The sequence below is a fragment of the Dreissena polymorpha genome, chromosome 5 (assembly GCF_020536995.1).
Source record: "Dreissena polymorpha isolate Duluth1 chromosome 5, UMN_Dpol_1.0, whole genome shotgun sequence".
Taxonomy (NCBI): Eukaryota; Metazoa; Mollusca; class Bivalvia; order Myida; family Dreissenidae; genus Dreissena; species Dreissena polymorpha.
In genome coordinates this window covers 61,559,834-61,573,169 of record NC_068359.1, presented here as the reverse complement: position 1 = coordinate 61,573,169, position 13,336 = coordinate 61,559,834, and the positions used below count along the sequence as shown (strand labels likewise).

At 34.6% G+C, this 13,336-nt stretch overlaps 1 protein-coding gene across 1 annotated transcript in view; it reads left to right on the top strand.

Moving 5' to 3' along the window:
- LOC127831895 (arrestin domain-containing protein 17-like) overlaps positions 1-12,676 on the top strand; it is a 42,761-nt gene extending 30,085 nt beyond the window's left edge. The window contains exons 5-7 of the mRNA XM_052356973.1: positions 435-620; positions 1,087-1,270; positions 12,281-12,676. Coding sequence (XP_052212933.1) covers positions 435-620; positions 1,087-1,270; positions 12,281-12,453 — 543 coding nt within the window. The 3' untranslated portion in view covers positions 12,454-12,676. The remainder of the gene's footprint in view (positions 1-434; positions 621-1,086; positions 1,271-12,280) is intronic.
- Positions 12,677-13,336: the final 660 nt, after the last annotated feature.

The window sequence follows — 13,336 nt, the reverse complement described above, 5'->3', positions numbered from 1 at the left end:
ATTATTTTTCCCGTTCTATTGTTGATGTACAATATTAAAAGTTTAAAAACAGTTTTCGTCTTCAATTTTAACAATAAGCGACGGCAATGCTGTGTCAATATTTAGTCACTTTCGGTGAAGTTCCGGTAAAAACGAAAGTAGAATTCATAGAGTTAGGGTAAGGCATTTGATAGTCAAAAAATCACTTGTTTTTCCAACTTAAGTCAAAACGACGCTATTTTTCCCAATCCAAAAGGACCCGGCCCCATTCCAAAAATGGTGGAAAAAAGCACTGTACAGTAATTCTTTGATAGGTACTAGCTTATGCTGTTGCGTTGAATGCACGACAGAGTCGCAGCATTCTGAGATATGGTCCTTTCATTGTTTTCAGTTAAATCAGTTGTCTGTCAGTATGTAGCATACCTTCAGATAAGTAGTTCAGAGTATATTTACAGCTAACTACCTACCGGACATACAGTGGCTGCGAGACACGCTCCAAGTCACACTGCGTCGTCATGAAGCATGGCCCGGTCAGTGGGGGCGGAAGTGACGCGTGGGTGAATGAACAATTCCAGATACCTGCCCTGCCGCCGTCCACTCTTCCCGGATGTGCTCTTATCTTCATTCAATATTTTGTGGAGGTGGTTGTTCAAACGTATCATCATGTTCTTGGATTGTTATATGCGAAATCAGGCTCAACCGTTTTATGATTGTGTATATATACTTGTATAAACGTGAGCTAAACCGAGTATTAACTAATGTTTAAAACAACACACCACTTGTCAGGACAAGGGAGTTTAATATAAAGAAACATGATACCGAATTAACGTTGGTGGAAGCCAAAGTCCGTTGCACAATACAAATGATGGTATCTATAGTATATTTCACAATAGAATATTCAGCGTTTTTAAATTCCTGTATTCTATTAGTCTAACAACGCACATTTAATACTTGACTGCATAAATATTGAAGGAGAATACGTTTGCTATAATACCCTATTACTTTTCTTATGTATGCCAATTTGTTTACGTATTCGTTTAAAACTTGCACATATCTGTACACATTTACAACAAATGTATTAAATATACAATCACATATTTTCCCCAGTTTAAAGTGGACGTTGTTGGCATACCGTTCGACCTGGAACTGGCTATACCTATAACTATTGGCACCATCCCCTTGCAATCCACGGTACAGATGTACATGCCCTCAATGTGGCCGTCTCCGGACCCTGTAGTCACTCAGCAACCATACGGGCAGCCGTCAGGAGCATCCCTTCCATTTAATCTGCGTAAGTTCCGTTTTCAGTGTTAATTCTTTCCCACTCGGAAGCAAAGTGAAAGTGGCTGCATGCAACCAGCATAAAACCAGAACAGACAACGAGTAATTCAAATGCTGTTCAGGTCTAATGCCGTTTGCGGCTTATCAGTATCTTAAGGTTGGACATTTAGGCTTCAAAACTTGAATATATGTAAAAAGATCTTTAATTTGTTATTCTTATGCACAACAATCAGATAAGAATGCGCTTCAGAGTGGGAAAGGGTTTAAGTACATCATTCTGCCTTAATGATATTATCCTTCATTAGACTTTATTTTTGTTGTCCCGTCGCCATGACCGTGTGCAAAATTTCTCTTTGTGTTTGTTGGCTCTGTTAAGGGTCTTCAATGACATACTACTACTACTACTACTACTAATAATAATAATAATAATAATTATTATAATAATAATAATAACACATGTAATAAAATCTTTATTTAAAGAAGATAGACTTGTTAAGAAATACATCGGTTGAAATTACATAATATGCAATCTATATAATACATTTCTTCTTACATAATACAATGTACAACAAATACATCATATTTTTTCTTGAGCAATAAGAACAAATAATAAATAATCATATATGCATGCACACTTATAATGATATATATCATAATTGAAAACAAATGACAGACATAAAACTACAATTACCATTTATGCAAGAACAGTATTCAAACATTAAACTAAGGTTATTTACTAGAAAAACATGAAGCATGTTCAGTTTATTTCATAAAGTGTGGTAGAAAGATAAGCCTTTATTTTGTTCTTGAATGTTATTAAGTTGTTTGTTTGACGTAAAGATTGGGGTAACGAATTCCAAATTTTTGCGCTAGAATATCCAAAGGACCGTTTGAAATAGTTTGTTTTGGGTATTCGCACAAGCTTTAAATTGATTACGCTGTTCGAAAGTCAACCATTTTAGATCTTTAAATATGGTTTTTGAAATGGTGTTGTACTTTTTATTTAAAATATGTGCACCACAACGCTTTTGTATTTTGACTATTATATTAATTTCTGTTTTGGCCGCTGAACTCCAGGTAACGCATGCGTAATCGGATATAGGTGAGATTACCAGATATAACCATTATAGAAGAGCTAACGCATTTCCAGGGTTTAATATGGTTTTATTTTTTGCAGAAGAAACATCCGAGACGACATTTTAACAAACTATGTTCATGTGTAGTTTCCAAGATAGAGTATTGTAAATATAAAGGCCAAAAAGTTTTTGACAATTTACTGTTTTGATCACCATATCTGAAATTTTAAGTTTTAGATTTGTTAATTTTTTAGCTTTCCATTACGACACTTATACCATACAAGTAGTTTTTAGTGGATTAATAATCATGTTATTTAGAGCTGTAACGATTCACCCATCATTCGATTCGATTCGATTTCGATACCAAATGGTCCGATTTGATTATTTTCGATTCGATTCGAATTAAACTATTTGCTGCTTATTTTACAAACTTTTTCATGAATAAATATGTTTGGAATTTGTTATTAACTTATTATGTTGTACATTTAAAGTGTTTAATTTTTGAAATACAATTTAAAAATGCAACATTGTTTTATAAGTAACAAATTTATTGAACAAAACATCCTGTTTATTTATTCTTAAATAACATAAAATGCACAATGTATCACATGCGTTTAACAGAAAAAAAATGTAAGTATATTAACAACATCCAGTTGACTTCTTAGCAGAATGCACACAGTTTAGTAAACAAACCATATGGGTAACTTACGTCAACAAAACACTTTTTGCAAGTTGCCTTTACATCAGAACCTTTGCGAAACCCGAAATGTTACCATACTTTTGATTTTAATTTTGACGGTGCGTCTTTCGGCGTGGTTGAAGAAGCCATTTTACCTGCTGATGAAATGCTCAGCATGTTATTCATTCATTCATTTGATGGCTTATTGGATTGACCAATCACAATACGTATTACAAATGACAAGAACGTTTAGACGACGGATTCGGAAAGTAAGGTTTAAAATGCGGATCAACCGGGATTGCAGTGAATCGAATCGAAATTGGCCATATTGGTATCGAAATCGAATCGGCGGCGTTGAACCGGTTTTTCGATGCATCGAACCGAATCGTTATAGCTCTAATGTTATTAGTTTTGCACCATTCATTTACAATCGAAAGATTTTTTTGTAGCTTATTTTGAACTGTTTGAATATTTGTTCACACAGTGTTCAATGTTGTATCATCAGCATAAATTGCAGAATTACACGTAAGATTTAGCGAATGATCATTAACGTAAATAAGAAATAGAAGAGGTCCCAAAAAAGGTCCTTGGCGAACACTAGCAATTATGCTTTTACAAGTAGAGGCATTGTTTTTTGCTTTGATATACTGAACTCGATTGCGGAGATATGAAGAAAATAGGTCGCATGACCTATCATTAAAATGATGAAGTTTTAATTTGTATAAAAGAACCATATGGTCCACAAGATCAAATGCTTTTTTTAAATCCAAGAAAAGTGTACCTATCAGATTTCCATTATCAATTTGTTTAAGCCATGAATCAATTATATTAATCAATTCTGTTTGACAAGAATGATATTTGCGAAAATCCGACTGAGTTTTGTTCAATAGACTGTAGATTCTAGATATATATGCAATTGTTTAGCTATATGCTTTCCAAATATTTTAGATGTAGTAGGTAAAAATGATGTTTGTCTATAATTATGTGGATCTTTTACCGATCCCCCCTTGTATAAAGGTATAATGTTTGCAATTTTAAGAATGTCTGGAAAGGTTCCATGTGATATACAGGTATTTATAAGAGCAGTGATTGGTTGAATTATGAATTATTTGCAAAGTTTTATAATACTGGGCCCTATACCATCAGCCCCAGCAGATTTGTTTTAATGTAGTTGATCAATTAAAGTACTAACTTCTAAGGAAATCAAAAACTGAACAGAGAAATGCTAAGAATCAAGCTTAGCATCTAGATATGTATTCAGTGAGTTTAAATCGTGTTCAGTGAATTCAGTCTTTTAAATTTCGATATGTCAACAAAGTGGTCATTAAGTGCATTAGCTACATTTGTTTTACCAGATATTATCTGATCATTCTTCCTTATTACGTTTGGCAAAATAGAGGATTCTTCGTGTTCATTTGATGTTAATTCAATAGTTTTCTAGAGCGATTTCGTACTTGTTTTGTTTTGTACCGCATTCGAAAAATATTCTTTTTTAGCCATTTTGATTTTACTGTTACATTTATTACGCCGCAACCTATAGTGTGGCAAATTAGATTCACGTTTATATTTATCCCTTTAAGACCTGTGTTTTTTACGTTTTCGTTGTAACAACCAGGTTGTTGTAATCTCTTCACTTTTTTTTATATTTGATAGGGGCATTCTTATTAAGAACTGAGTTTAATATGTTATCAAATACTTGAAATGCCTCATTAGTATCCTCTATTGTTTCAACTATATCAAAATAAACATTTGCTAAGTCGTTTTGAAAATTGATTTCCAGAAATTTGTTAAAACATCTGTACTTAATAATTTTATGATCATCTGTCTTAACAATTTTACCTTTGACGCTTAAAATAAAAACTTCTTGGTAATGGTCACTTATGCCTAGTTATGGTATGATTACCTAAAAAATGTTGTCATATTTTGAATACAAATGGTCAAATATTGATGATGAACGTTCAGACACTCTTGTTTGAAAAAACAAATGTTGTTTTAAATTAAAATCAGTGATAAGTTTTTTTCCCATTTATTATTGTTAAATATGATATGGCTTAAATATTGAACATTAAAATACCCGGTCATATACAAATTACAATCTACCATGTCTGCTTTATTTATCTGTTTAAATGAGTCAATCCAAGATTGAGCGCTATTTGGTGGGCGATAAACAAAGTTAATTAGATATGGTTTGTACTTTAAATTGTTGGTTTGTAGCCAAATAGATTTAATATCGTCACCTTCTAAATCATGTCTACGTACACAAGAGATGTTATCTTTAATATAAACTATTATACCGCCTCCAGCAGAAATAGCCCTATCACGTCTGTTAAAGCTGTAACCGGAAATGGATATTGTAATAATCTCCATTTATCATTTAATTTTTTTTCTCAAAAGCCTACTGTATCTTAAGAACTATTGTCGTGTAAGTTAACACGAATTCATCCAATTTAGATAATAAATGTTAGATATTCAAATGAATAATATGCAAACCTTTATATATAAATTGAATATAACAGTTTATGTTTTGTAGCTCCACCCTCTTATAAGTATCCAAAATGTGTGTTCTTGTTTTAGCTCCGCCCTCTTTCCGTCTAACAAGTATCCAAAATGCCTGTTAGTGTTTTCCAGCTCCGTCCTCTTTCAAGTATCCAAAATTTAAGTTCATGTTTATTGCTCCACCCTCAGTATTAAATATATCAGTTTTTGTTAAGTATCATTATCATCATCAAAATCATCATTATCATCATCAATTGCCTGCTAAAACACTTGGCTCTAACTAGTTTCCAAACCGTCTGTTCTTCGCCCCTTACCCGTATCCAAAATATATGTTCAAGTTTCTCGCTCCTTTTTCTTACCAGTGGCAAAACGTGTGTTCTTGTCTCTAGCTATTTCCTCTTGTCAGTATCAAAAATGTATGTTTATGTCTTTTAGCTCGGCACTCTTATAAGTATTCAAAAAGGCTGTTCATGTTTCTAGTTCAGACCTCTTACCAGTATAAAAAATCAGTTTTTAGCTCCCCACTATTAACGCTTTCCAAAAGGTCAGTGCATGTTTTATAGCTCCGCCTACTCACCAGGATCCTAAATGTATGTTCTGTATCGAGCTCCGCACTCTCAAACGTATCCTTACTGAATGTTTATGTTGTATATGTCCGCCCTCTTACCACTATCAAAAATGTAAGTGAATGTTTCCTAGCTCCGCCCTCTTACAAATTCAGGTTTTGTTGCTCCTCCCTCTTACCAGTTTAAATGTTGTAGCTCCGTCGTCTTACCAGTATTTATGTTATGTTTTATAGCTCCGCCCTCTTACCAATGTGTATGTTGTAGCTCCGCCCTCTAACCAAAATGTCATGTTTTGTAGCTCCGCCCTCTTACCAGGAGTGCATGTTCGGTTCGGTAAGGTTAATACCAAAGAATATGACGATAGGCATGCTGGGGGCAACATGAGTTACGCACCAGCGTACATCTACTACAACTGGATGCAACCACTGCAGCCCTCAGCGCCACCCATGGCGAACGTGCGAGAGTCTAGTATGTAAAGGGGTGCTCCATGAGACCCCGGTCCGTATCAAACAGCCGATTCTTAGACTAAAGTCTAAAAGTGAAGAATATTTTAAAATCTGCAATCTTCTAAAATTATTTGAAATCAAAATCTAGCATGACAATATTTAGAAATTATTTGTTAAGAATAATATGATTTTTATAATATAAACTGTATTTTTAGCTTCTACATACGTATAGAAATAGATGATCCATGACGGTGAAGGCTTTGATCTGTTGATCAAAAACTTTTACATTTTAATTTCCTATCTTAATACATTCGATTTTTAAAACCTACATTTCCCAACCCTAAGATTATTATAAGCAGCAGACAGCAAATAACCTGAACAGACTTCTAGTTAATCACGACTTATCTGGTTTTATGAGAGTTGAGTTAATGTGGGCTCAATTACGACACGACTGCGGTCAATCGTGATACATCGACTATCTCCGGAATCATCCGTAAGATAGGCAATAAATCGTCTGCTGATCCAGAGTGGGCCCCGGTGTGTTTGTCTTAATAGAATGGTCACCGATTTGAGATATTATACATGTTATATTAATTAATCCACATATTCTTTATTTTGATGTTTTTACTTTCTATAGTATAGCTATTTTGATACTTGATATACATATATCTATTGTGATTGTTGTTTTTAGTTTAAAGGTTAACATTTTATGTTAATTTTCGGCTATTTGTTTCCATAGTATACGAAATCATTTTCAAATGCATTTATTTTACATTTACACATGGTATAATCATCGTTCTGTTCCTTGTTGTTATTCCCACGCTTTTTGAAAAGCGTGGGAATATTGTGGTTATCTCCGCCGTCTTTCCGACTGTCTGTCCGTCCGTCCCGGCCACTATCTCCTCCTACACTATAAGCACTTTAAGGAATAAGGAATGTTGATCTGACCCCTGGATCAAAAGCTATGGGGGTTGGGGTGGGGCTGGGGCAGAGATTTTCACTCATTTTTATGCCCCCGGTATGGTGTATTGGCCATAACTTTGCAATATTGAAGATAGCAACTTGATATTTGGCATGCATGTGTATCTCATGGAGCTGCATATTTTGAGTTGTGAAAGGTAAAGGTTACGGTCATACTTCAAGGTCAAAGGTAAAAAAATAATCCAAGGGAAGTAATAAGCTTTAAAGAGAGGTAAGTAATGAACCTGCCAAATGATATAAAAAATAAAATTAATTAAAGCGGCGCAGGAGGAGGCATTGTGTTACTGATAAACACATCTCTTGTATTATGTTATTTTACATTAACTTCTTCATTTCTACACCGATTCACTTCCAATTGATACCGAACATCTCTTATGACAATACGGCCAATCTCAACTATGCATGGCCCCATTACCAACCCTGGGGTGCCCCCTGGGGCAAACATGCGGCGTAGGGATAAGCGTCGGCCTCTGCCGCGCCATTTCTAGTTTTATCTTTGCAATTGTTTTATGATGTATGTTTCATTATTTTTGTTGGTGTCCGGAATAGTTTTCTTCTTGATATGTGTTAACCAACTTGATTCATTTCCAAATTTGTCCATAAAACTCGATATGTTTGAACTGATTTGATGGGTATTTCTCCATTTTATTTTGTATAAATAAAAATAAAATATTTTCATTGAATTGAAATGTAATTCTTTTATCTGACGTGAGGCTTTGACGTTAATATCATTACAAGTTTAACCCATGTATGCCTAGCGTCTATAAAAAAGGCTTGGGCAAACAGCGTAGACCCAGATGAGACGCGGCATGATGCGGCGTCTCATCAGGGTCTGCGCTGTTTGCTTAAAGGAATTTCTGTAAGAAGTATTCTTAATATAGAAATAAATATACTAGACATCCCTAATTTTGGATTTTTTTAATCCAATTTAGAAGGATGGGAGAGTCCACTAGGCATTAATGGGTTAAATTGCTTCAGTGTAATGTTAACTGATCAGGCACTATAGCTGAGCACTCATTTATCCTTTTCATTTTGGCTATTGCTATAAGGAACACTAATGTTGATGGGAAATCTTTATTACACGAAATATTTTACTAAGAATTCGTTGATTATTTATGGTATTCTAAGCTTTAATAAGAGAGGACACACGGGAGGTATCCAACAATGTATGCTTGTCTAATAGTTATCCTGTTTTCAGTGTGTTCATATTGATACTTTGTAATACAAAAAAAATAAATAAACTTATTTAAGCATGAGATTACAGTTCGCATGTAAAGATATTTCATTAACGGTTTGGTCTGTATATTATGTGTTAGTATTGTTGACATAAACCTTACGAGTGTAGATTTCATTTAACCTGCACTTCTTTAGACATATGTATGCACTCGACTGTACGCAACCTTTCATTAAATCTTTTTTTCCGTAAGATTATTTTTAAGTTGATTAGAACGTATGATATCAAGCTGAAAATTAGTCAATTATTTATTTTTTAATTGTTATAAATCGTTTAAGTGCCAAATCCGTAGCATTTTGAACAACACAACTTACACAGTAAATGGCAGAAATACTAGTGAAGGGAAAGTATTCGTTGCGATACCGCGCATATTAGTTTGGCCTAACTTTAAATTCGTTAACATGCCTAGTATAGTTTGAAAATTCATAGTTACATACACGATGCATATTGCTTCCTGACATCTGTACGTTTGGCTTTTAACTCTGATCTAATGTATTTAACATCCTAAAGTTGCGTCCGCACGACACGCTGCCTCATTTTTGCAAACATGTGTGACATGTAGTTGGAACTACATCAATCCCTGGTAAGTAAAACGTGAGGATAAGAAAAATATCGTGTTATGTTTTTATAGTTGTATCTCTATTCGACAGAGGAAGAATTTTGTGATTCGTATTCAGTTATTTTAACAACGATAACAACGATAAGTTTGTTTATGCATCTGTCATGATAGAGGAAGGGCAAATTGTGCTTACCTACATGGTGGGATTTCGAAACAAATTGTCTGTAATGATCAGCAAAGCAAGACGACGTGTCTCGTTGAACCACCATTCCTCTTGCTTTGATGTCAATGGTACAGTGGACCTTGGCGTTTTTTGCGTTACACTGACAGTACATGTTCACTCATAACTTTGCCGTGCATTATGGCTTGTCAAAATACATTGTCTGTAATGATCATCATAGCAAATAGTCGCTCGCTTCAATGTCAATGTAACAGTGGACAATTGAAGTGTTTGCTTATTCCTTATGTGTTAATAGTGAAAGCATATGCTCGTTTCTGTAAAATAACTTCGTTATGAACGATAGGATTTCGAAATTACAAACACATGTAATTAATTTGCTCAAATTATCAGTCGCTTGCAAAACACAACAACAACATGTTGAACGATTTAGGATTGAGGTCACAGTGGACACTTTGATATTTTGTATATTCCATGAACGCATATGAAAATAAATGTTTATGTTCGCTCATCACGTTGCCTTGCATGCAGGGATTCCTGAATAAATTGACAGACATAATCATTATGTTAAGATGACGTTTTGAATCAAAGTCAAGGCCACAGTGGACACTTACAAAATTTTGCATATTCCTTATTTATATATGTGATATAGTTTTGACCTCACGTGATCCAGTTTCGAACTCAGCCAAGCTATCATCGGCAGAAATGTTATGACCAAGTTTCATTTAGGTTGGACAATACATGTTGCCTCGAGAGTATTAACGAGGTTAATGCTGACGACGAGCGATGAACAAAAGGCGATCACACAGGCACACCAAAAGCACGTTGTACTCAGGTGAGTTTAAAAGATAAGCGAATATCAAAATGAGTTTAAAACGAAGCATTCCACGTGATAACGACCAGTCTTTGAAGATCCCGACAGATCTCAGAAAAGTTATGTTGAGTTAAACTTTCACACTGAACAGATTTTCAAAACTCCCATTTGAGACGCAATCGAAAGCTTTTAAAAAAACCTGATGGTTTGGATGAAATCGAGCAAACATATATAGGTTTAAACTAAACTAAACCATTATTATTCGCGAGTGATTCAGATTGTGAATGAAGCACAGTAAATTAAATAATTCGTGTAACAAAAAGACAATGGCAAAATAACCCCATAAATATTAAATACCACTATGAAAAAAAAATTGCATTGCGCGTGTTTGCGGCTTTCCAAAAAATAAAAATAAATAGTTAACTGCACGGGCTATAATTTCGTCAATGCATGCTTAATATTGGGACAAAACAGAATAAAATCTAGTCGACTTCATGCCCACACAAGTTTAAAATGCAAATGCAGAACAATTGAACTACACAGAACAATGAGTGTCAATTTTCGTCGGAATATGGAAGTGTGGAACTGAATTTAAATAATATTCTAATAGAAAATTCTACCAGATTTGGTTTGCTTTTATTTTTTTGTTTAATTATTATATTATGAAAAATGTATGAAGAGATCGTACTTATATCTTTAAGTTATGGACATCCCCAATGTATTTTCCGGGGATAGTCGTTAGACTTACTAAAATATCTTGTGTACCGTACATGAATGTATCCTGTTGATTTGAACATTATTTTTGACTTGGATTATGTTGTGATAAATGGCAGAACATATTTCAGTGAACAGTTCTCTATGTATCAGTCTGTCTTTAAGTTCAGCCACCGTCAATCAATACCAATTGTTAATTAAATTAAACTTTACCGACGGTCGAAAGAAATGCGTAAGTTATATTTGTTTGTGACTTTGCGAGCATTGAATAACATTTTAATATAGAATGATAAGTACACATATCGTGTAATTACATTACATTATATTATAGCTTACCTTTTCTGTTGTATTAAACAGCATATAAATAAGATTAATACGTCAGGAAACACGAGTTTACTTAAGTTAGAAACGTGTTACTATTCATTACCAGGGTGTACGATTTTTTCAATAGCGAAGTTATGCAGACACACTACCCTAGCTGAAAATTGGTAGATAAGTATAATATGTTGTAAAAAATAAAAACGTCATCTAAGCAAACACAATTTTACTAAAGAATAACTGAACTTCACCGTCCCGCACCTCTATTTCTTAAATCATCTTCATAAACATGAGAAGAAAAATGAGCAAGGCATGGTCAACAGCTAATCAGAGATCCTCCAGAAGATTAATTTGATCTCTGATTTAAGTTTTAACATATCACTTCCCGTTTTCATAACGAGGGTCAAATATTTACTCACAACTTATATTAATTACAAATATAAATCCAGTATTGATTGATAAAAGGTAACTTAGCCTGAGATAGTTAGCATTCAGTGTGAAGCTCAGAGTGTAATCCATATCAGTCTCGCTATGGGAAAATGGGCTTAATGCATGAACGTAAAGTGTCGTCCCTGATTAGTCCTCTTACCAGTATAAAAAATCAGTTTTTAGCTCCCCACTATTAACGCTTTCCAAAAGGTCAGTGCATGTTTTATAGCTCCGCCTACTCACCAGGATCCTAAATGTATGTTCTGTATCGAGCTCCGCACTCTCAAACGTATCCTTACTGAATGTTTATGTTGCATAGGTCCGCCCTCTTACCACTATCAAAAATGTAAGTGAATGTTTCCTAGCTCCGCCCTCTTACAAATTCAGGTTTTGTTGCTCCTCCCTCTTACCAGTTTAAATGTTGTAGCTCCGTCGTCTTACCAGTATTTATGTTATGTTTTATAGCTCCGCCCTCTTACCAATTTGTATGTTGTAGCTCCGCCCTCTAACCAGTATGTCATGTTTTGTAGCTCCGCCCTCTTACCAGGAGTGCATGTTCGGCAAGGTTAATACCAAAGAATATGACGATAGGCATGCTGGGGGCAACATGAGTTACGCACCAGCGTACATCTACTACAACTGGATGCAACCACTGCAGCCCTCAGCGCCACCCATGGCGAACGTGCGAGAGTCTAGTATGTAAAGGGGTGCTTCATGAAAGTTGGGACCCCGGTCCGTATCAAACAGCCGATTCTTAGACTAAAGTCTAAAAGTGAAGAATATTTTTAAATCTGCAATCTTCTAAAATTATTTGAAATCAAAATCTAGCATGACAATATTTAGAAATTATTTGTTAAGAATAATATGATTTTTATAATATAAACTGTATTTTTAGCTTCTACATACGTGTAGAAATAGATGATCCATGACGGTGAAGGCTTTGATCTGTTGATCAAAAACTTTTACATTTTAATTTCCTATCTTAATACATTCGATTTTTAAAACCTACATTTCCCAACCCTAAGATTATTATAAGCAGCAGACAGCAAATAACCTGAACAGACTTCTAGTTAATCACGACTTATCTGGTTTTATGAGAGTTGAGTTAATGTGGGCTCAATTACGACACGACTGCGGTCAATCGTGATACATCGACTATCTCCGGAATCATCCGTAAGATAGGCAATAAATCGTCTGCTGATCCAGAGTGGGCCCCGGTGTGTTTGTCTTAATAGAATGGTCGCCGATTTAAGATATGATACATGTTACTTTAATTAAGCCACATATTCTTTATTTTGATGTTTTTACTTTCTATAGTATAGCTATTTTGATACTTGATATACATATATCTATTGTGATTGTTGTTTTTAGTTTAAAGGTTAACATTTTATGTTAATTTTCGGCTATTTGTTTCCATAGTATACGAAATCGTTTTTAAATGCATTTATTTTACATTTACACATGTTATAATCATCGTTCTGTTCCTTGTTGTTATCCCAAAGCTTTTTCAAAAGCGTGGGAATATTGTGGTTATCTCCGCCGTCTTTCCGTCTGTCTGTCCGTCCGTCCTGGCAACTATCTCCTCC